Here is a 25,502-nt window from a genome sequence, read left to right as displayed (position 1 = left end):
GAAAAAGATACAATTGGAAAAATAATATCAAATCCAAGCCAAATTAAATTGCCTAATTTCCCTCCAACTCCATCAATTATTTTAATTTGGGCCAAATTAAATAGATTAATTACGAAATTGGTCTAATTTAAAATATAGGTGAAACAACTCCGTTTGACTTAACCCACGCTCCGCGTGGATGATGATCTGATCCGAAGGGAATGACACTTATTGGGTTAGCAGCTAATCCAAGCTCCGAGTGGGAATCCCACCGCTCCGCGTGACTTAAGTCACACTCCGAGTGTCTATTTCCACGCTCCGCATGGGCTCACTTAAAAGCCTTGTGATTCAGCCTTGCTCCTTACTCGAGCTTCCTCCTTAATTACAACTCTGCTACTCCTTAATTACAACACATGTCACTCCATATTTACAACCATGTCATCCCTTTACCTCTATCTCAATTTACCCTTATCTTTACCCTTTTAATTAATTATGTAATTTTCTCTTTTACGTAATTTGGCAACTAGGTTTTGAGATGATATAAATTCATCTCTTTCTATTGTAATGTTCAACTTTTTTATTAATACAAACTATATCATCTTCTTTATGAAGTTTTGTTAATGTTCTTAACCTTTAACAATGAGGAATCTTGATTTCCTACGGATTTAGTCCGTAAACCCCGAGATTAACTCCTTATTGAGAATAACCTCTTTGTTAGTTTAAGATCAAAACTAACACATTCTGAAATAATCCATATCAGTTTACTAACAGAATCAACCTCAATGTACTGTTTATCAACTTTTAGACCACATACCACATGATTTATTTTTTCCCTTTAAACAATGGAGCAAATTAAGAAAAAAGATAAATAATTAAGGAAAAAATTGAGAATAATAGAGGAAATACCGAAAAATGGACGAAGATAAATAAAAAAAAACGAAAGAAATACACAAAAAGATGGTGAAAACAGGAAAAATAAGAAAACGGAAGAAAATAGTCAAATAAGAAAAAAAATATGAAAAATGAGACAAATAATAAATCGAAAACTAGAAGGAAATTAAAAAAATAAATCGGAAAAATAGAAGAAAATCAAGGGAAAACAAAAAAAAAAAAATCAGAAAAAATATAAAATGGAGAAAGTGTATTCAAATTTGGGGCACTGGGAATTATTATCCAAATTTAATATAATACATCCAAATTTAGATATAATGGTAATTATACAAAATTTAATAAAATAATAATGAGGGGCCGAGACAAGAGGTTTGGAGGCCCGGCCTTCCGGTCTCGGAACCACTCCTACTGTGGATGGTTTCTGCTCCTGGACGTTGAAACTATCCCTATATAATATATAATAGATAGTTTCGGTCTCAAATTAAGGTAGAGACTGGTTAATTAATTCATTGATTTTGTATTTATCACCTATCATAATTAAATTGGATTTATTAATTAAATACAAAATCAATGATTTTTTTTTTTTTTTGCTTTTAAAAAAAAAATCATTGATTTTGTATTTAATTAATAAATCCAATTTAATTATGATAGGTGATAAATTTCTCTAAGTTTATTCAAAACGACACAATCTTAGTTTTGTAGTCCTAATCTAGCTTAATTAATTTTAAAAAGTTTTATATTGATATATAAAAATTGGTGGTAGACACTCAAATGATAACGCATATATATATATATATATATATATATATATATATAATTGAATAAGTTCAATTTAGAAAAAAAATTACGTAATTGGCCCCAATAGATCAATAATATATTCACACTGATGATAATAATAATAGTGTAGTATTGGTGATTATATTATAAAAAAAATTAACCAACCAATATATATTGCTTTTAATGAATTATAAAACTCATTAAATCATATAAAATGGGTCCAAGTGTATGTAAATTCATTTTCTAGTACAATAATAGAACTTTTCCATTGAACATTTTGTTATCCAATTTAAGTCGATCTTTTGTTACGCGTCTCATCCCATTGTGGGATATCATATGGATGGAGATCCTAATGTTTAAAAAAAAGGTAAATTATATCTAAGACACTGAGCTTTAATTATTTTTACAATACGATTAATAAATTTTAAAATTAATATAAAAATTATTTAATTTTATATTTTTTTAATACTATAATTACTAAATTTCAATCAATATCTCAAAATAACGGTTGTTGATGATAAAATAAAAAATTCTAAAAACCAATTAAATTTTTATTTTTAAATTGTTAATAATTATTTTAAACATTAATTAAAATTTATTAACTATCATTAAAAACATTAATGATATTTGATATTTTAGTGGATATTCTATAGCAATGTGTGCAATTTACAGAAAATGTATAGCATAGCCGAGAGTTTTTTTTGGATATATGCCCGTTCCGAATTGGGTATTGCTATTTACCGCAATTAAATTCCTTATCACCGCACCTATTAGACAATTTTACCCCTGGCATAAAAAAATTTTCGAAATCGGAAATTTTTTTTGAGAGAAAATTCAAAATTTAGCCTAAATGGATGCGGCATACCGTTCGACCCATGGCGGGAACGGATGCCGCATCCGTTCCCACCATGGGTCGAGCGGTATGCCGCATCCGTTCCCGCCATGGGTCGAACCGTATGCCGCATCCGTTCCCACCATGGGTCGAACGGTATGCCGCATCCGTTCCTGCCATAGGTCGAAAGTATGTCGCATCCGTTTCCACCATGGGTCGAACGGTATGCCGCATCCTTTTAGACCAAATTTTAAAATATGCAAAATCGTAAAAAATTTAGTGACGAAAAATACTAAATTATTCAATTTTTTATGACGAAAAATGAAAAATTCTCCTATTTTTTGTGATGAAAAATGTAAAATCGTCATGAAAAATATGTATTATTTTCATGAATTCTTTGATAAAAAGATGTAATCTTAACGTTTCCGACTCGTAATCATCCATTTTCGGGGTTCGGATTGTCACACATTAATTATTTTCATAATTTCAATTATTGTTGTTCGGGTTTAAGATTTTGAAGAGAGAATTTCCAGTTTTTGATCAAAATTATGAAGAGGGCATAAATGTCAAAAGGGTGCAATGGAAAGTATAATAGTTGCGGTATATAGTAGTTCACTTCGGAATTCCCATTGTATGCTAACAAGACTCGAAAAGTGGATTCTCCTCTACTGGCTTGAGTTGACTATCTAATGAATTTTATATTGTATCCCCCAGAATAGTCCAGTGCAACTACTAGAAATACATAAAGGTAACTTTTAAAAAGTGAAAATTTATCATAAAATTTTGTTTTTAACATATCTTTATCCATTTTGTTTTTAACATATCTTTATCTAATAGGAATTTCCAATAACTTAGTTAGAAATTATTTAAAATGTTTACTATATTAATATATAAATAAATTATTAAAATGTATAAAATTACAAAAATGGAGTAGGATCCACTCGGAAAATTTCACTTTTTTTACTTACTCAGTTTGTTGCGTTCTTGCTTAGCAGGGCTTGTGTTTAGTGAGACACGCTTTTCATGAAGGGGGTTCTGACAAAGATTGAGGGAGACAATTCTAAAACGGATAAAGGAGAAGACCATCAGCCCAGTGGAAGAAAGCCATTACCTAATATTAGGCTCAGCTATGCGGTTCCACTAGACAAGGAAAGAGGTACGCATAGCTTACTTACTCTTTAAACGATCTTAGTTACTAGTAAGTAATAAAGTTTCGAGTAGGCGGTGGCTCCCTTACACAGTCGTTGGGGGGAGAGATAAGGCACATGCACATTTTGGGTGAATCGCACGATCCGGAGTTCTTATCCTGAGTCGGCGAAGGCACCCCGGGTAGTAATAGTGAGTTGCTTTAGTCGAGTCTTCATGACGGAGGAGACTAAAAGGACTCATTGGCTGAGTCATAACAAAAGCGAAGACAAAAACAAAAGAAATGTAAGACGTTTGTGCACATCTAATATATATTAGCTTATCTACACTACCTTAGAGTAAGCTAATGCCTTTACTCCATTTCTTGTTCTTGGAAAAAATCCAACATGATATCACAAAGGAACAAGAGCGAATATCGATTAATTGGGGTTCTAAGAACTAATGGAAACGTATACTTATATAGATGGGTTAGAATTCTTTAACCAAATGTTGACAGCTGCGATGTGATATGAAGGTTTTGTTCACTGCTGAGCTGGGTTTAGCCCCAATACGAGTAGAGAATCTGTAAGTGATAAAGATCGGGTCCGAAGAGAAATCATTCCTACCGGAAAGAAAGAACCAATCATGGCAGGAAGATCCCAATTCAGATAACCTAGCTCACTGAAAAGCTTTTACTTTAGTTTGATAAATTTATTTAAATGTTTAAAGTTACAGTTAAATAACGATCAAATTGGTCTGTTTAAATTTTTTGATAAGTAAAGAGAAAATTGATATTATTTAATATTAAAAAGTTATTATTAGATTTTTAACTATAAATTTAAGTTTTTGCTTTACTTCAAATCTTTTTAGACCAAATAATGGGGGTTTAAATTCCAACCATTTTATTATATTATACACGCTTTCAGGTAGGGATGTTCAAAAACCGAACCGGACTGAAATAACCGATCAAACTGATGCATTTCGGTTTTTCGGTTCGATGTTTCGGTCTATTAAGTTCGGTTTCGGTTTTATTTTTTTAATATTTCGGTAATTTCGGTCGGTTCGGTTTTTGAATCAAAATTACCAAACTAACTGAACCGACGGAAATGAATGAAGTAATTAGAAATTAGATTTATTATTGGAATTATACCTCCCGTTTACTGTTATAAGTTAGCTTAGATTTACAATTATAACTTATAACATATTTAAAGCTTTTTTTTTTGTTAAGCACGACATTTCAATATATGTATAATTAGCAATATATTGCATATAATTAAATTTCCAGTAACATCAATGTAATAAGCAACATCATTGTTGCATATAAGCAAATGATTGTTGCCTATAAATAAATGCCCAACAACTTAAAACATTAAAATTAAAAAAAAATGGTTACATTTAAAATGCCCAGTAACATCATTGTATTAGTAAGTAAAAAAATATTGTTAATGAAATTTGTTAATGTTAATGAAAACCGAATAATCGAACTGAATTGGCCGAATTATTTTGGTTCGGTTAGATTTGGTTTTTATTATTATTCGGTTAGGTTCGATTTTTATTTTTAGAGTTATTTGGTTTTCGGTTATATCGGTTTGGTTCGGTTTTCAAACTGAATTGACCGATGAACACTCCTACTTTCAGGGGTGGAGACAGCCCGTAGCTCGGAGGGGCTGGAGCCCCCCTAGTATCTGGCACCACCACTGAGGAACAGTGCTTCAGTATTGAGTAGCCCCCAAGAAAATTAAATTAGTACTTATATTATAGGATGCGAATATGTAATATAAAATTAAGATGATATAGATTGTTTAAATAGTAGTTAAGGCTCTTCCACTTTCAAAGGGATTTCAGGTTTGAACCTTCCAATCATCATTTTATTTTTGCATGTTTCTCTTAAATCCCCAAAATTCGTCTCAATTCTCTTTTTTTTTACCATTATGATTTTTTCCCTTAAATCCTCAAAATGTGTGTCTATCCAATTATAATTTTGTTCCATTATAATTTTTTCTCTTAAATCAAAATTTATTTTTATATCTGATTATAATTTCTTCACCCAAATCCCCTTTAAATCAAAATGTCAATGTAAATATTCAATTAATAAAGAATAATATACTTGTTTAGGGGTTTTAATTTAGGAAACTAGTGTTAAACTTATATAAAATTAAATATGTCTAAACGTTTCACGTTAGACACTTTTAATTTTTTAATCAAAACACTAAAATGAAACACTTTTATTATGTTGGAGGTTAAAAAAAATTACTCAACCCTAACAGGTTGGGCTCTACAAAATTAATTCGATCTATAGGACTAATTAGTCCCCAAATATGAAATTCTAGCTCCGTCACTAGACAGGACAAAGGAATGAAACAATATTAAGTAGTGAATCTAATATTTTAGTTGGAGGTCGGTGATGCAAATCTATAAAATTTCCAAATGGGAGTGTGAGTAAAATAAAAAAGTTAAAAGAGAAGCAAATAAATAAATAAAATCACGAGTGGAGTGGCCCTATCTCTCTATCAATATCAAAACCCACTCACATGCACCTATATATCATTACGTGCAATACCTAACTAATAATTCACAAATCCAACTTAAATCATCCAACTTTCAGATATGCATCCTCAATTCTCCTCTTTCACTCTCCTTTTCCTTTTCTTAATCATCGGAGTTACTCTCGGAATCCCCGCTTCTGACAAGAAAGTCCAATCGCCGGAAATGTCTACTGGTCCTAACAGTGGCCAAGGCTCCGGTCATGGCCCCAACTGGGACTACAGTTGGGGTTGGGGATCAAGCCCCGGCGCTGGTTGGGGTTACGGTTCTGGTTCTGGCAGGTCGCCTAATGGTTTCGGCAGAGGTTTCGGATCTGGCTTTGGAACTGGCTCTGGTTCTGGCTCAGGTTCTGGCTCTGGGTCTGGCAGTGGAGGTGCACATGGCGGTGGCTCTGGATCCGGAAGTGGTTCTGGTAATTCCGGCGGTGGAAGTGGGGGTCACTCCGGCAACCACGGCTAGGACTCTACTCTATACTATACTCTTATCTAATTAAGTGGTGTGAAAGGTTAATGGTATATAAGTACTTAATTAATTATAATTAGTTTTGAGTTTGGGTTAATATGTATTAATAGTGGTGAAATTCTAGAATACTTTGTGGTGTATGTGATCCTTGATAAGATGAAGTGTTAAAAGGGTTGCTACTGGAGTATAATAAAAAAATATATATGATACTTTTATAATTAAAGGGACCTATATTATACTCCATGAGTATTGTAGAATGTTTTAACTAAGTTTCTTTCCTTAATATTGGTATGGTTTGTGTATTGTTGTATTGTTTTGTGATTTTATGTATAAAAATAATAATATATTTTCATAAAGATAAAAAAAAAATTCATTTGAAAAGAAAAATTAATCAAAGATTTTAGATGTTATGTTCAAATATGATTAATATTTGTTGATAATACATAATCTTCTATTATTATCTATATATAATTTAATTATCTTTTGCTATTTTATTATTATCTAGTTTTATTAAATCGATACTATTATTATTTTCAAATATGGAAGGAATTAGAAAGATTTCAATATTTAAGAATTACACCCACTTTATATATATCATTTTTCTTTACCAATTTGGCAAATATTAAAATTTGCTAGATATGTAGCAATATCTTATAATAGGATTAGGTTGTGCTTACGTAAGTCTTACTTTGTTTTTTCCACCTTGGATAATGATAAACTTTGACAAAGTAAGCTCATCCAATAGTAGAAAAAACAAAGTAAAACTTACTTTGTAAAAAAACAAAATAAGCATAAAAGACACCCTTATAATAATATATATTTGTGAAAATGATCATAATAATTTGTATACAATGATAAATAAATTTATTTAGAGGGAGAAATATATGTTTATTTACATTTTAATTACTAACCATACATGAAACTCCATGAAAAAATAATATTAGCAATATATCAAAATTTTGAGCCTTAAAAAGTACTTATCTTGTTAAGTTTCTTTCCATAAAAAAAATCTTGTTAAGTTTCTGAACATACTATACTAACATGCTTATTTTTTTTCAATTTATGTGGCAGAATACGAAATAATTTGAACAAATTAAAAGATATATTATTTTAAATAAAATTAAGGTAGTAATATATAATTGTAAGCAAATTGAATATCTAATAGAAAGTGTCTAAATACATCATTGGCTAATAATTTTAGGGTCAGTTATGGAAAAATCAGAAATAGCATAATTTTTACAAATGTCTCATTCTTGTCAAAAGAATTCCAATAATATCAATAAATAGTTTTTATATGAATAAACATATTCTTTAAAAAAAAATGAATGAATTAAATGTTTGCAAGATAAAAATTAAAAACATAGTTTTCTGATATTTTAAATTGAAAATACCGAAAGACAATTTTTTTTTTTTTAAGTGGCTAAAATAAAATCAGGAAGATCTATGGCCAGCATCATCAACAAACCTTGAGTAGGAGACTTTCAGATTTGATTGTTACAAAATGGGTTCAGACTTGGTGTAGCATTTGAATATGTGAGACCGAACTCTTAATCCAAGATGTCTTTTCTCTTTAGGCACTTTCTCTAATTACCCCTTTTACATTAATATTTTTTTTTTCATTTTATTTAAGAGAGACTCGATCAATTAAAAGAGGGATATATATTGCTTTTTGGAAGATGATTGATTTCTAACACAATAATATCATTTATATAGACTTTTCATTTGATATGATTGTAATTTTTGTATCATTTATATTATGTATAATCATGTAAAATATATAGAGTACAGAATATAATTATGACGTGATAATCCATTTTTATACCTCTAGTTATTGGTGTTAAAAAATAAATATGTACAAATAGTATCGATTGATTGATTGAATGTATAATATATTGCTGTATTATGAAGTTTCTTCTAAAGAACTGTACTTTTATCCCCTTAACTTGGTATAGTTGAAACTAGAGGTGAGCATCAACTTAGTTACTAACCGAACTCAAATTTTCCTCAAATTTATAATTGAATGAGACAAGTTTAATAACTAAAAATAACCAAACCTAATTTTATAGGATCGGTCTCGTCCAGCTGCGCTTGCTCCCTTTCTGCTATCACGGGAATTAAAATCGGAAATTTACCATTCTCCTATTTAGGTGTTCCTCTTTTTCAAGGGGCTCCGAGGGCTCGGTTCTTGCGGCCGATTGCAGACAAAATCATCCTCAAACTTCGAAATTGGAAGGGTACCGCTCTTTCTTTGGCTGGCCGACTCGCATTAATAAAGTCAGTAATCTCTGGCTCTCTGCTGCATTCTTTCTCTGTGTACAAGTGGCCGACTTCTCTCCTACATTTATTGAAGAAATATGCTCAGAATATTCTTTGGACGGGGTCTATTGATAAGCGACCTGTTGTTTTTCCTTCTTGGGATATTTGTTGTTCAGAAATTCAAGAAGGTGGTTTGGGTATGAAGGATTATACCACCCTCAATCAGGCTATGCTTGGTAGCTTATGTTGGGATTTAATTGCCAAGGAGATTTTCCCCTTGAATATTGTCAAACGGCGTTTTCTCATTGGCCCGTGCTTGCCACGCCATACGCCTATTGGATCGTCGATTTGGTCATCTTTAAAAGGGGTTTTCAAAGAAGTGGCTTCTAATTGCTCCTGGTGGATTGGTGTTAATTTTAATTTTAGTTTCTGGACTGATACATGGTTATATCCTTCTTTAGCGGATCGTCTAGGTTTGAATTCAAACGATCCATCACTCAAAAATGACTTAGTACTCAATTATTTCAACCCTTCTTCTGGTTGGTCTCAACTCCCTAACAATGTTTCTGCCTACTTGTCTGAAATTATGGGAACCAAGGGCGGATATGACTCTTCCAATGTCTGTGTTTGGCGAGTTGCAAAGAAGGGTGCATTCTTCGTGAGCAGCTGTTACTCTTTCCTTCATGCAGCTCGTCCTAAAATGCCTTGGCATTCCTTCATTTGGAAGCATTTCCTCCCTCCATCCCGATCTATTATTTGTTGGAGAGCTATTAAACAGCGCCTCCCAACCCAAGACCGTCTTCGTGCTCGGGGAATGTTCATCACTTCACGTTGTGTCCTTTGTTGCCAGCAAGCTGAATCAGGGGATCATGTTTTTGTTGGTTGTAGTTTCGCTAAGGCTATTTGGACGGCTGTTCATTCGCTTTTTGGATTAGTGTTGGGGCACGTGGATTCCCTTGAGGAACTTCTATCGATATTCTACTCTCAACAGTTCAGTCCTTAATTATCTGATATTTGGACTGCCTGCTTTGTTATCGGGATGTGGTCTATTTGGCGTACTCGCAATAAAGTTATGTTCGATTCTGTAACTGTAAATATCCACATCGTTCTTCGAGAACTTTGGAGTGCGGTACGTGAGACTTTAAATGGCAGCACGACTTCATCATTCAATTCTGATCTTGATAAACATGTTTTGGGCCAATTAATGGCCACTCCGCGTCTTCCGATGCCCCCCCCCCCCCCGAGTGTTGGATGTAATTTGGTCTCCTCCTCTTGTCGGCTGGACGAAATTAAATACTGATGGCTCGGTGACGAGTGAGGCTACTGGTGCGGGTGGTTTATTTAGAAACTCGGCTGGTCTTCCTTCTGGTGCATTTGCGATTCCTTTAGCACCATGTTCGCCCTTTGATGCTGAGCTACAGGCTGTCATCTTCGGTATCAACTTAGCCATGACCAAAGGCATACGTGTCACATCCGTGTCCCTAATTTTAGTTATTACACCCTAATATTAAGTTATATTATAGTTATTTATTGATTGAAGAGTTAATTGGATATTATGGATATAGTTTGGAGGTCAATTATATGCTTTAAATGTAAAATTTAAAAGTTTAGGGTAAGTTTTAAAAGAAGTTAAAGTTTAGAGGGACCAAAAGGGAGATTTTCCCTTATTGGGAACATAAAACTCAATTCTCAATACATGCATTTCGTGCATACCAATATCACCACATTCCCAAGACTTGTATGTTCATCATCCACCCCATCTCACTCTTCTTTCTCCTTCTACATTCCAAGTTACCCATCTCTAAAGATTTTTTGATATCTAGAGTTTGAACCGTCGGATCGAGCTGATTTTTTTACAGTAGCTTCTAGACATCCTAATACACATTGTAGTAGATGTGATTTGGATTTGGAGATTCATACATAGGGTTCGACCTAGGCAGATTATGATGGTGGATTTGAGGTTTTAATGTATTTTTCTCTCAATTAGTGCTAAAGTAAGTAACTATCAACTACCCTTGTAAGTTTTTATGTATATATATGTATAAATCACTCTATATTTTCCAGGAATTAATTTTTGTGGTGATTTTTACCATGAATTTGATTAAATGTCGTTTTTATGATTTGTTTTAATATGAGTTTAAACTATGTTCAAGAAAATATAAATATTTATCTTTGCATGTACAATTTCAGGCTATATATATGCATATGTATACATATTTTGGGTTTTTGTTTTGATGAACTTAGTATATTTGATTAATAGTTTTTACAAGATTTGATATTTTGAAGAATATAGTTAATGTATATTAAGCCTTATTGAAGTTAATTTATGCACAAAGGTATATTTTGATGAATTTGAATATATTTGGTTAATATTTGTATAAGAATTGATATTTTGAATGATTGATTTGAGAAAAAATACTTAAAAAACTCTATGATGTTGATTTATGAGTTATATATATATATATATATTCTGATTTTAGTTATATTAAATGAGTATTGGATTTTAAATGATTTTGTATTTTGAGCAATTTTTAGAGAATATTTGAATAATTGTGGTTCTTTTGCGGAAACCAAATGGTTTATGGTTTATGGTTATGAAATAATTATGAAATTTGATTGTGAAAAGAGATTTGAGCATGTTATAATTTTATGATATAATATTTTTAGTATCCATCAAGAGTAATCCGAATAGGTGATTTTTACTAAAGTCCGTATTTAGTGAGAAATACGGCATGTGTACATAGTTGAAAGACCTATCGGGTATGGCAAAGAAGTGTTGAGTAAGACCATGCGGGTTAGGCAAATATGAGATATCTTGATTCTATTATATTGTGGGGGTTGATACATACGGGGATTATCTCTCGGATGGATACGAATTGTGAAAAATTTATTGATATATGATTTGTGAAGTATTTATTGATATACCATTTATCAAGTATTTATTGATTTACGGTTGATTTGAGTAAGTGGTTAATTGCAAACATCTTATTTTGTATAGTTGAGATTTTAAACAAATTTGAACATAAGTTTTGGTATTACAGTGATTTACGTTTTGACAATGTGAGATACTTTGAGAAATAATGTTTATAATAAGCTTATGATATTTTGAATTGCATATTTGGTTAAAAATACTACTTTGAGTATTTTATTATGGTTTAATCCATAAAATGTTCATTTTTAAGAACATGAATTTTATATGATGCATTTTGGAAATTTAACTATAGATATAGTTATTTTGAGTATAAGTATTTTATATAGTTGATAATTGCTTACTGAGATTTTTGTCTCACGTTTTAAATGTTTTAATGTTTTAGGTGAGAAATAGCAAGGTATAGGAGAAGTTATTGGTTGATAGACAAGATTGAAGTGTCAATTTATTGACTTTGTCCTTAGTTAGGACATTTGCCTTTATTTGGAAATTTGATTGTATCGGGTTATATTTTGAGACTTGAATGTAGTAGATATATGAATTCGTTTATTAATATATCTAAGAGGAATACTTGAAAAGTTTAAAATTTATGATGTTTGGATAATTTGGAGACTATTAGGTGTTGATTGTGATTTTACTATTTCACGCCCGATGCCGATTGAGGTCGTTTAGGGTCGGGTGTGACAATACGTTTCCTCTGGCTTGAGTTAGACTCAGCCTTTGTCGCACGGATTATGGCTTCACGGTCTGATCGGGTTCCGTGGCGTTTGTGACAAGATTGGATTAATTGTCTTTCCCACATTCCGGAATTGCGGTTATTTGTTTCACATATCTTCCGAGAAGGCAATAGGGCTGCTGATGCTTTAGCTAATTTTGGTCGGACGTCTGCTGATCCATCCATTTGGCAAAGCTCTCCTTCGTTTATATCATCATTTATCTCTTCTGATTATGCTGGTTTTCCACAGAACCGGTTCTGCTAGATTTTTATTTTTATTCTTTGATTTCTATCTTCATTCTTTACATTATTTGTATTACTTTACTTTTTTTTCTCTTTTTAATAATATTTGGGGCCGTTGTGTAGGGCTCCGGGGGGTTCTATATTAGGATGCCCCGGTACCCCTACTTAGCGGTCTCCCGCCTTTCAATTAAAAATATTAACCAAGTTTCTATAGAATAAATATAATACATATTATTTACGAAAAAATATAATACATGTTCCTATAAAAAAATTGGTATTATATGATATAATTCGATTCGACTTTTGGCTATTTCTAATTTCAGAAGTGAACTGAATAATACAAACTAAATAAATTATCCATCTAAACTATAATTCAATTTCTGTTCAGTTATAGATTTTTTTAAGAGAAAATTATAAAATTTGGTTAAATGGGAGACCTATTTATTATATAGGGTAAATTACATACGTGGTGTACATTTTTTACCTGTTTTTACATTTTGAAGTACAATCTAAAATTTGTCACACTAAAATGTACAACCTTTTAGTGTTTTCCCACTAAAGTGTATAGCCGGTTTTTGTGACCGGTCAACGCATGTCAACTATGTCACGTAATCATTATTCACTTTATCTATTTAAAAAAGTGGCACCCATCTCTTACAAATCACTAAAATACCCTTAACCTTATATAAATTACTAAAATGTCATCATCCCCTTCTTTCTTCCATTTTTTATGCAACTCAAACTCTCTCTCTCTAAGTTTGTCTCTCTAACTCTCTCTCTCTAAGTTTCCTTTAAAGAAAAACATATTTCTTCGTGCGCTCGATTCAAAAATGCATTTCCCTCCATAAATTAAATTCCCGCCAATTGCAATGTGTTATGTACCCTCACGTCCGTCAATCTCCCAATCCGTTCAGTGTTTCTCTTTTTTTCAGGCCATCAATTTTCCTCCGGATAATACTTGCTTCTCTCTTACTTGCATTTTCTGTAATTGCTATGCTTTCATATTTTTTATGTTATTTTCCTGATTTTTCATTTAGCTATTCATTCATTGTGTTACTGAATTATAGAATTTTGATAAGATTAAACACCTGCTTCATCAGATTTTAGGTTTCAATCTCTTAAATCGGGTATGAATGGCTGGATCAGAAAAATTATAGAAATCAATCGCTAAATTGTGAGATGAATTCATTTACTTTCAAAAGATATCGATAAAATCGAAATTTAATTTCAGTTTGCTCATACACTCATTTCCACTGTCTCAGTATTATGAAAAGAAGAAGGAATTCAACATCAAAGACTGCAATCCTCCTCCTCACGTCTCTCCTTCCCTCAAAATTGAATAATCTTTTATTTCTAATTCTGTTTTGTGGATTTTGGTTTCAGAAAAGGGATCCTCTCCATTATTGAAGGAGAGAGAGAAAGGAAATATGAGAGAGAGATGAGTTACAATGAGAGAGGATTTAGAGAGAGAAAGGAAACGAGTGAGAGAGGAGTTGCAAAGGAAGGAGACAATGTTATTTTAGTAATTTTATAATAGGGTGTTAATTTTTGACTTTTTAAAGTGGTCAAATTGATGACGTGACATAGTTGACCTGTGTTGACCGGTCACAAAAACTAGTTGTACACTTTAGTGGGAGGTCACTAAAAGGTTGTACACTTTAGTGTGACTGTTAGGCGAACCTGCAAGTGCACGATTTCGCTTGTACTAATAAAAGATATCAATCTCACAGAGAAAGCAATTGATACTCAACTTATATTGTTTCTTTATTTGTTTTCTCGAGGTTTGTAGAAGATCATTAATTTGGTGATTGAATTTATCTAACTTAAATGTTCTAATCTAAACTAATCCTATGATTCATTTTATGCATAGCCCAAATACAAGTTGATAGTAATTAAACAAAATGAATAATTATCAATACTGTGAATCTTCTGCAGTTATACTGGAGAATCACTCTTAGTCCAATCTCTCGATCCAGGATTAAGAAACTTAAGTTTAATTAGATTAATAATACTAACTCATCGACCTATCATAGTGAATTAGGATTTTTAAACTAAATGAACAAGTTTAGTTTTACAATATGATTATCTTTTCATAAACTGAATCTCTTCTAAATTTATGAACTGATAACTATTCCTATGTTTTGCTTGTATGAATTTCCCTAGAATAGACATAAAACAATAAAGAATAAAACATCGAACACAGAATAATTTGCATTTGATTGATTGATATCTAGTATAAATGTATTGATAATGTTAAACATGAATTGAAGGTAAAGAATACATGAAAAAACACTATAACAAAGAACAATATAGGGGTTGTCAATCCTTTTACTTATCCTTGTAAGGTTTGTGAAGCCTCGGGATCATTTTCTCTTTTATATCTTCTTCTTGCATCTCGAGAAAGCTTATCTCTTGACCTCACTTCTTTCGGTGCATGAATGGAATCTCTAAATAAGATACTTCAATATCTCAAACTCATAGTTGTGTCTCTAATTATGAAATATCTCTGTATCTGTATGTATATCTACATGATGATTCGAACTTGTGAACAATTTGAACCATGGTGGAAATGAAGGAGGAAATTTCTTTATATAGATGAGGAAGAGTTGTGTCCCTTAGAAGGCATCCCTCCATAGAGGTGTGATGAATAGACGTGGCTAATGGCGAAGAGAAATGTTGATTCAGGCGAAAGGATGTGCTTCCCAAATGAAGAATCATGTCTTTTTGCTGAATAAATATCTGTCACGAATGAGACAGCAGTGTCACGTTCGTGACATGAAGAACCAAACTTGTGCAGGAAAAGTTTCTGTCATGATCGCGACAGGCGACACGATTGTGACATGTATATTTTCTTAATTCTCTTCTTTTGCTCCTTATTTGGGCGAAGTAGAGGATAGATTCCACTTCCAAAGATACGCAATGATGAATAATTAGGTTGCTTGTTATAAAACGGGAGATATGGTGATTTTCTTTTTAGAACTTTAGTAGGTAGACTATTGATTAATCATATGATGTGAAGCATAACATAATTCCAAAATTTTAATGGTAGAGATGCATTAGCTAATAGGGTAAGGCAAGTACCAACTACATGCCTAATTTTTCTTTCAGTAGTGCCATTTTGAGTGATTGTGTGAGGACACGTAATTTTATGCACAATGTCATGGATTCTAAGAAAGGGTTGTAATTTTTTAATCCCCCCCCCCCCAAAGATCATAATAGAAGTTTTTAACTGTTGCAGTATACTGATTAGAAATCACAAAAGGTAGAAAAAGCCTCACTCTTATTTTTTTAAGTAGAACACTCATCCCTGGAGCTGGCCCCCAAACATCCAGATGTAAATTTTCAAAAATAAATATCTTAGAACGATTAATGGTAGATAAACAACTTCTAGCTAGCTTACCTAAATGACAAAAGGAACAACTATTAACTGGACTTGAAGAGGATAAATTGTTTTTTTTAGAACTGTGCTGAATGTCTGATTCTAACAATGTCAAAGTAGTGCATACCACCTGCCAAAAGACACCTTCTCTACTACAAGCGCCTCATTTGAGGTGGGTGGAAGCACATACAATCCATCTTTACTCGGACCGCGTAACATGATTTCCCCAATTGTTTGGTCTTTTGCAAGACTTATCACGAGAGAATTTTTTTAATAGATAAAAGGGATTTAGTGAGTTTAGGAACAAGCAAAGCATCATTAATTTGAAGATTATTTATGCGAGTGTGCCCAAAGTGAGAAATTTTCAAACCTTGACCATTGTCGAATTGCATAGTGTCATAACCCTAATAAGGATGCATTTGCTGAAGCTAACCTAGATCAGTTGTCATATGATTGGTAGCACCAGTATCAGGATACCAGGGCTGATGAGGGCCAGAGAACAAATTCTGAGGTTGCTGCCATGCCATATGTGCTTGAGGACCGAGATTGTAGTTCTGAGTAGCAAAGTTCTTTGGACGTTTGTACTTATTAGACCAGTGGCTAGGATCTCCACAAATGAAGCACTTACCACCCGTTCTCTTCTTCTGATTCTGTTTCTTTGGTTGTGATTATGCAACAGTGGAAACATTGGCTTCCCCGTGTGTAGACAACTCTGATTTTCTTGTAGTTTGATGCATGCCCTTAATAGTTTTCAAGCTATTTAGACTTCATAGTAATCAATATTTGTTCCCTTCTGAGTGATGAGATTCTGAATAGTGGAGCGATATTCTTCACCTAAGTTTTGAAGAGGAGAGAATGTAATAGATGCATGGGGTATGGATTACCCGAAGTAGCTAGATCATTTAAAATACCTTTCAGTTTTTGCATATAAGCAGTTACACACAACCCATCCTGTTCTAATTCATACATTTCAAGACTCAATTGAAATTGTTTTGTTACTGATATAGTGCCATAGGTGCGTTCAAGAGCCACCCAAATATCATGTAAAAACGTAAAACAAGTAATGAGAGGAAAAATCTCTTCAATGATGGAATTTAAAAGCAATGTCTGAACCGCATTTTCCAAATCATCCCATGCAGTAAAAGATGGATTTAAGATTAAATCCGTAGAATATGTCATATAGCCAGTGTGGGAAATAAATTGCGATGGAGGAGGGACTATGCTGGTAATATGATAAAATAATAATGGGATTTTAGGGTAGATTCAATAGATATTCTCCATGCTTTATAATAATGTGGGGTTAATTTGATATTAATGATAATATTAGCTGGATGAACCCTAGGAAAAGTAAATGGAGATGCAACAGGGCTCGTATATACTAGATTAGTTTTATTAGAACGATGAAACAAATAGACTTGAGGAGGCACAAGGTTAGATTGGAATTGAGTAGGAGGGATGGGTAAAGGATTACTAACTGTGTTTGAGAAAAAGGATGGCAGTGGACCAAAATTAGGTCTAACCTAATTAGGAAAGACGAACGGGGATGAATCGGCTACAGAATGATAGGCAGCGGCTGAGATGTACTGATCTGCCCCGTGTTGGTTAGCAGAGAGGAAGACAAAATCAGCACCACAATGGCCATTCGCCTGATTGGCAGCTCGATGTGCGGCTAGCATTGCCAGAATAGAGGAAGGTAGGGGCGACTTCCGACTGTTATACTAGTGAAGGAATCAGATGAGGCGATTGATTTTGATTAGCTAGAGGCTATTATCTTGGTGACAGGACTCAATTTTCAACTGCAGGGTGTGACTGATGATCGAAAGTGACACGGTCTGTCCGGAACTGGCGGTCGCATTGGCTCGGTCAGATTCAAAGTTATCATTTGGATTGGAAGGAGAGCTAAATTGCCATCCGGAGCTCAATTGAAGGGAGGTTGCCGAGTCTGTGACATAAGTGAATGGAGGTGGTGCGGTTGTCAATAGAGGAGCAATAGATATCGAGTTATATGAGATAGATGTAGGAACATCGGTTGATTCGATGATGCGGAACTAGAAACTACTGATACCATGTTGAATGCATGATTTGATATACGGTACTAATATAAGTATAATGGAGATAGAGATAAATATAAAAATACAGTAAAATCTTCATAAATTAATACTCGATAAATTAATAATCTCTTTAAAATAATAACTTCTTCTGATCCGACTTGGGCCAGTTCAAAAATTGATAAATTTAATAAATTAATAAGATAATAATTTTTTGGAACAACCCTTTATAAAATACATTATTTTTTTTTTTGACAACCAATGAAGCATATATTAAGAATCAAGAAGAAGCACATTACAAATAAAATCAGGGGGTACAAAAAACCACTCACCCCGATTTAAAGGTAAAATACTACTTCTAGCTAACAAATGAGCAACCGAGTTTGCAGAACGACAGACAAAACGAATAGAGCAATTAAATGACTCGTTCAATAAAAAATGACAATCATTGGCTAAGGCGTTAAAAGGAGATGAAACCTCTAACGGGCGGACCATAGACTGTACCACAATTAAAGAATCTGATTCAATGATTATATCCTTCCATCCGCGGTCTTTGATCCAACTGAGAGCTTCACGGACCGATAGCGCTTCAATGAACGATGCATCTTGATAATTCTGCAAGGTTCCATTTTTAGCCGCAACAAACCGGCCTAACTCGTCCCGAACAATACACCCAAACCCAGCCACATTCTCGTCTGCAAAAGACGCACCATCCACATTCAGTTTTAGGAAGCCTGTTGGAGGACTCTGCCACACCGTCGGGCTTGGCACAACCGGACTGCCTGAAGGAGAAACCGACGCATGCGCTTTCTTCCAGGCCTGTAGAAAGGAACCGGCCGAATGGTACAGGATCGAGGCTTGTGAATCCTTCCGATTCCACACAATGTCATTTCTATAGCACCAAATAATCCACCATAAAACCACTACAAGCTCAACAAGCTCCATCGGTTTAGAAAAGATCCAGCTCCAATAATAAAAAATGTTATGAAATTGGGTTCCCACATCCCCAATAGGCGAAATAGTCCAAATAGCTCGAGCCATAGTACAAAATACATTATTTTATTATCTCTATAAATTAATAATTTCTCAAATACATATGCCAAGTATATATAAATATATACTTAGGATAATTTAACAAAATATGACTCTATAGTACTTTGTTTTTTCTTGAAATTTAAATCTAGTTGAATTTCATCTCTAACTATTCTTAGTGCATTCAAAAGTTCTGGTGTGCTCTTATCAAATTGTAACAAAAAATTGTAAATAGTGATTGATACTATAATTGCTTCATTTCTTGTGATTGGTTCCAAAAGTACTGCTTCATCCTCAGCTTTATCACTCTATAAATTAATAATTATTAATTTATTGATTAATTAATATATCTATAAATTAATAAAATTTCATGGTCCCAACATTATTAATATATAGAGGTTTTACTGTATAATGAATTTCCTTGTTTAGATACGAGTCTAATTATATCAATAAGTGTTATGGATAATTATAAATACTAATTAGATACGAGTCTAATTATATCAATACGACAGTTCAGCACCCATCAACACATTTTGACACCTCCAACATTTAGCATTACCATCAACACATTTTGACACCTCCAACATTTAGCATTAAAATTCACGTGAATTGCGTGAAAGTAAGATACTCCAAATTTGGGAGTCCAAGAGTTTTATAAAATGTTCTTGATGGAAAAAAAATGTAAAGATTTTTACTTAGTTAGTGGCTGACCAAATGAATTTTATCAGTAACTGTTAGATTTAGAATTATTAAAATTTTACAATAGAGATTAAAATCATCACAATTTAGATTTAATAAGCCTAAATATAACAGTGACTGGACATGTAAAACCCACTGCATAAATTGGTGACTTTTAACACATGTCCTTTTAGACTATATTTAGGGGGGGCAACGGGTAAGAGATTATTCAAAAACCGTGGGTATTCAAACCGATGAGGACGGGGAATCACCGAAAAAATGCGGATAGGGATGGTTGGACAATTTTTTCTCAGAAATATAAATGGAGATGGGGACTACTATATCTACCCCGTAGGAATCCTCGTCCCATGAAGTTATTCTTTTTTTTCTATGTAATATATAAAAATTAAAGCAATCAATAGTACTAATATATACTCTTCAAAACTAGATGATCAATCACGTTTTTTTTTTTTTTGAATCAGATAATCAATTACTCTTCAAAACTAGATAATCAAAGGTTAACTTGATTAAAAATATAAATTTTAATTGAATAAGAAGCTTGAAATGTCACGTTAATTTCGTAATCCTGTACATATTAAGATAAAGATATAAGCTATAAAAAAACTCATAGCATTCATATATATACTTTTTTTAAATAACCACCAGACTGATTTTTTATATAACCATTTTAATGGTTTTAAATGTAATTTTTTTTTTATTTAATGTTAATTTTTTTTTTGGTATGGGGATTCCTGGTTACCATGGGCAGGGGCGAATACAGCAGCCCGGACTGCTCCGACTGTCGGAACTACCATGATCAGGGGTAGTTCCAAACCTCCTGTCTCACAAAATTTGAGGTTGTGGTGATTTCGACTCTCTGTCTTTAAGAAATTTTGTTGCGGAGCTGAATTAGCATCCCCAAAATTAGCTCAGATCATGTTAGGTCATCTCTAAATCCAAAATTCTAATTTTTTTACCTGTTAGACCCTCTCTAAATTCAAAATTCTAATTTTGTTTAGTCTGTTAGACCGGTGCCTTCTATGGTTATTTTGTTTTTGATAAAGTACCATTACTTGATGTGTTTTCACCATTGGATGATGGATTAGAAAATTAATCCAATAGTGAAAACATACAAAGTAAGCATAGCCTTTACCCTGTCAGACCCTTCTTAAATTTTAATTTTTAAATTTTTTTTCGCCTATTAAGCCCTCTCCAATAACGTTAAAAAATGGTACCAACTTAGACCTCGATAACGAAACGAGACACGTCAATAAAATTACTCCGTTGAGTTCTATCAATTGTACGTGGAGGGAGAAATCAAAACTTATCGGAGTAATAGAAATGACGTATCCAATCCGTTCTCGATGCCTAAATTAATACCCTTTTTTAAACGGTAAGCCTATATTGATACTATTTTATACGTGAAGTCTAAATTGATACTTTTCCAAAAGCCATAGACTTATTTTGGTACCTTATCCCTTAATTTTGAGAAGTTCGAATTAACAAAAAAAAAAAATTAGATATGCACGTGTAAAATCGGTACCCCAACCGACCAATCATGTATTCGCTACTGATTGTGGAGATCCATATGGGGAGGGGACATGGAAGAAAAAATCTCCGAAATATTCATTGGAGATTCCTCAAAACCGTCCTCGCGAACACTGGGACAGAGTGAGAAATGCATCCATGTCCCCGCCTCACCCCTAATTTCAAATTAAACCATGTGGTGAAAAATTTCGCAAATCAATACATGTAATTTTCTTTTTACAAAACCAAACTCTGTGATTTACATTGTTAGCAGAATCCATACAAACATCTTTAACTTTTAAGGATGACATGGCAAAATGATATATTGAAAAGAAAAATTGACTTAACAAGTCAATTTCTTTTCTTTTTCTTCCCTTTTTCCTCCTTCAATTTTTTTAATAGATTTCCAACATTTTCTAGAAATTTTCAAATGTTGGAAATTTCCAACGTTCACAATGCTATAACATTCCTAGCGTTCTAAATGCCGAAATATTCTCAACATTTTGAATGTCGGAAGTGATGGAATTTCCAAAATTTTGGAAATTTCAGCAAAAAAAAAAAAGAAAAAAAAAGAAAAGAGGAAGAAAGGAAGAAAGAGAAAAGTCAAAGAAGTCTTAAAAAAAAATTATTCTCCAAAATTATCCCTGCTTTTTAACCTTAGTTAAAAGACATTTGTCTTGATTTTGTTAACGATACAAACCACCGGATTGAATTATAACAAAAAAAAAACACAATACCGATCTTTAAAATTATAAAACCACAAAGGTCTCAAACCACAGACTTTGATTTATAACAAATACCAATCTGACAAATCCTAAAACCACATGATAAAATCCCTAAATTTAATTCAGAGTTGATGCATGAAGAACAATTTAGGATAAATTGACCCTACATGATATGTGTATGGACCAATTTTACCCTTTATGTGAGAATCTACACCATTAACTTTCAAAGCACAAAACAAATTTAAAATATTCATTAATGCAATACATTGCAACGGTTCATACAAAAGATACAACAAAAAACAACATTTGTTGCAACAATAAGAAATCTTTGCTAATAAAATTTACCAAAACAATTACTTGACCCACATTTACAATTCTTCGCCTGTAGATTCCAATTCTTACCTCCTAACCTAAACCTATAGTCATATGTCAACTCTTCAAAAGGGGCAATGTCATTCATGGCAAATAGCATTATATGAGGTAACTTACTATGAGACCCAATATACACATTTTGGATACGAAGATTAGGAGAGCAACTATGGTTAATAAATCTTCCCACATTACCCTTTCGAGCAGCATTTATAACATCATTATCTCCAAAACAAGTATTGTTTCCTATAACAAACAGATACTCATTATCAGTAATAGTACCATTTTGATATACCTCATTTAACTTGAGAATTTCTCCTACATACTCGCAGATAAAACTTCCACTTGGAATATGTGTTCTTGATCTCACACCCCATCCCTTTGATTCAGTTCTGAATACCTCTAATTGAAATCGAATGCCGCGTTGACTCACCTTGTTAATACATGAATCAAAACATTTGCAGGAAGGACCACACTCATATACAAAGGGTGATCTAGTTTCTAGGCATTCACTAAAATCATATTTGAATTTTCTTCCATTCTTAACTTTGCAAGAACAATCTTCGGAATCTGAACATCCATCATCGCAATCACACCCCTTACACGCATTGGTCATAGGGGATGCGACATTTGTAGTATACGTGAACCCGGAAGGCCTTTCAGCATCAATTGTATTCACTACAACAATTGGAACTTTTTCTTTGCCTCTAGACAAGTCTTCTATTATAATACCCTGTTTATGAAGTAGGGATTCACTTAGCTTCATTGGATATCCAAGAGGATCCCTTGGCTGTCCATCCATTCTTCGAAACTGAAACTTGTAAACAAACTTGTTATATAGCCCTTTTTCGCACCAATACCTCTCCACCAAGTGCAGTCCATCATACACATAAGAACTCTCATTTTGATAGGTTTGTTTACGAATAACTCGAACAGGACTTCTTTGATCCATGCTGTTCTTCAATGCAAGGTTTCCTCGTTTAAGTACTTGATCTTTAGGATGATGACTTCTAACCCTCGGATTTCCACCTTCTCCTGTATAAATCAATTCACCAAAAGAGTTCACAGTATTTTCATATACATCACTTGCAATAACGCTTATCGCCAATGTTGTAGTCCCATTGTAATCCATGTAATCTATACCATTTGTATATTGATGATGGAGTCCAACGATAACCAGTTCAGCCCTGTGCTGAAACTCATCGCCAATCTCAACACCTGGAACAATTCCAATTCGTTTTTCTCCATTAAGGAAGTTGTTGCTTTTTTGAAGAACATCTGCTGCCTTTTGGTGAATGTTGGGCACTCTACCACCTAATCTATTACTTTCCCGCACGAGCTTCCTGAGAATTTCACGGTACAATCTCAAAATATTCTTGATTTCATTGCGTATACCACTTGTCTCCTCTTGCTCATCTTTCTTCAAACTTCCATCCCCTAAAGGATCACTTTCCTCAGAAGGGGAATATCGTCTTTCACAATGGTTTCGAGGATCTCGTTTGACAGGAAGTCTTGCAGATATATCCGAAACACAATGTGAAGAACTATTCCGAACGGTATCATCCTGAATGCCATTTGAAAAGCTTCCACAGGCTTTCGGAAACCGCCCAAAAGCTTTCTGGAATTCTCCTTGTTCTTGCATCCTTTACAATCAGAGCACAAAAATACCAAGTTCAATAACAAATTACTATTCACAAAAATAAAAAATAAAACATATCAAAGATTAGAGAACGATTTCCTACTATGCATCTAAAGCAAAATCAGTACGGATTAAACAAATCCCCAAAATTAACACAAACAAGTCCGTAAACAGTGAAACGCGAAAATCGCAATCCTTATGAACTAATTTATCATAGTGCAAATAAAACCAAAATCAGTACAACATCGCAACGTAGCCTTTGGACTACAATTTTGCAATCTGCTACAGAAAATACAAATAATCTAGCCGCTTTAAGAGCGTAAAATCAGAAATAATGTAAGTAGAAAGCAAAGTACAGCAAGAAGGCAAATGATTAGGGTTCAAAAAGCGGCAGCGAAACGACATACCTGTTAGAAAGAAAGGAGCGGGAGTGAACTCGGAAGCTAGGCTTGCTTCTTTTTATAGGCGGTGAGGAATGAGAAACCGCTTGGGTAGCAAGAAAAGACTCAAGACATGGAAAGAAAACGAAAATCCTTCTGTCTCAATCTGTCACTAGAGCTTGATTTTGCAGAGATATCAACGGTGGTGGAACTTCCTTCTTCTGAACGTGGGACCACTTTTCATTTTAACGCCCACGATTGAGCGTCCATGACATAAATCATGGTTACCTTTCCAAATTCATGCGACGTTTCCTTTAAACCAAATATGGGAAAAAAATCACATACTATCCTTCCTTCCCCCCATTACCCATTTAGGACTCTTTTATTCAAATTCAGGATATTTACATTTATGATTTGGTACATATTATTTTACTTAAAAAAAATAAAGTTAAAATAAAAGAAATCAGAAAAGTAGTTTGGCGGATTTGTATACACAATCCCCGAGATTTAAAAAATTGTTAATATTCATTTTGTGCAGGCATTTTGTCAAAAATTATTGTCGTGATTATTTATCCTAAAGTGGGCGATTTAGATCGATTATAAATACTGATTTTATAAATTATTCAAAATGTAAGACCTGACTTTGCAAATTAACTAAACCATAAATATTGTTTGATTGAAAAATTGATTCACATATCCTTTAACTGCAAATTTCACAAAGCACGGCATATTTGTTTGTAAACTTTTAAATTATCAGAACTGTCTTTGTAAACCGGTCAAACCACAAGATTTATTTTTATAGTTTTTTCTAAAAAAATTATATCACGTATTAAAAATTAAATAACCGACAAATAAAATGATAAGAAAACAGGGATAACGGAATTTTGTTCTTCAAATATGAATTATCTTATTAAAAAAATCTATTATAATTCAGTAATACATCTTACCTATATTTTTTTATTTTTAGAGTGT

At 33.1% G+C, this 25,502-nt stretch overlaps 2 protein-coding genes across 2 annotated transcripts; one reads left to right on the top strand and one right to left on the bottom strand.

Moving 5' to 3' along the window:
• Positions 1-6,167: 6,167 nt before the first annotated feature.
• Positions 6,168-6,920, top strand: LOC136227153 (glycine-rich cell wall structural protein 2-like). The gene has a single exon (XM_066015850.1). It carries the CDS (start codon positions 6,212-6,214, stop codon positions 6,605-6,607), a length of 396 nt encoding a protein of 131 aa, XP_065871922.1. The 5' UTR covers positions 6,168-6,211; the 3' UTR covers positions 6,608-6,920.
• Positions 6,921-22,421: 15,501 nt separating this feature from the next.
• On the bottom strand, positions 22,422-24,845 carry LOC136228214 (histone-lysine N-methyltransferase, H3 lysine-9 specific SUVH5-like). Its single transcript, XM_066016929.1, has 2 exons — positions 24,558-24,845; positions 22,422-24,154 (listed from the first exon to the last, which is right to left on the bottom strand). The coding sequence occupies exon 2, from the start codon at positions 24,151-24,153 to the stop codon at positions 22,474-22,476; it is 1,680 nt and encodes a 559-aa protein (XP_065873001.1). The 5' UTR covers position 24,154; positions 24,558-24,845; the 3' UTR covers positions 22,422-22,473.
• Positions 24,846-25,502: the final 657 nt, after the last annotated feature.

This window comes from Euphorbia lathyris, chromosome 1 (genome assembly GCF_963576675.1).
Source record: "Euphorbia lathyris chromosome 1, ddEupLath1.1, whole genome shotgun sequence".
Taxonomy (NCBI): Eukaryota; Viridiplantae; Streptophyta; class Magnoliopsida; order Malpighiales; family Euphorbiaceae; genus Euphorbia; species Euphorbia lathyris.
This window is presented reverse-complemented; position numbering and strand designations above follow the sequence as displayed.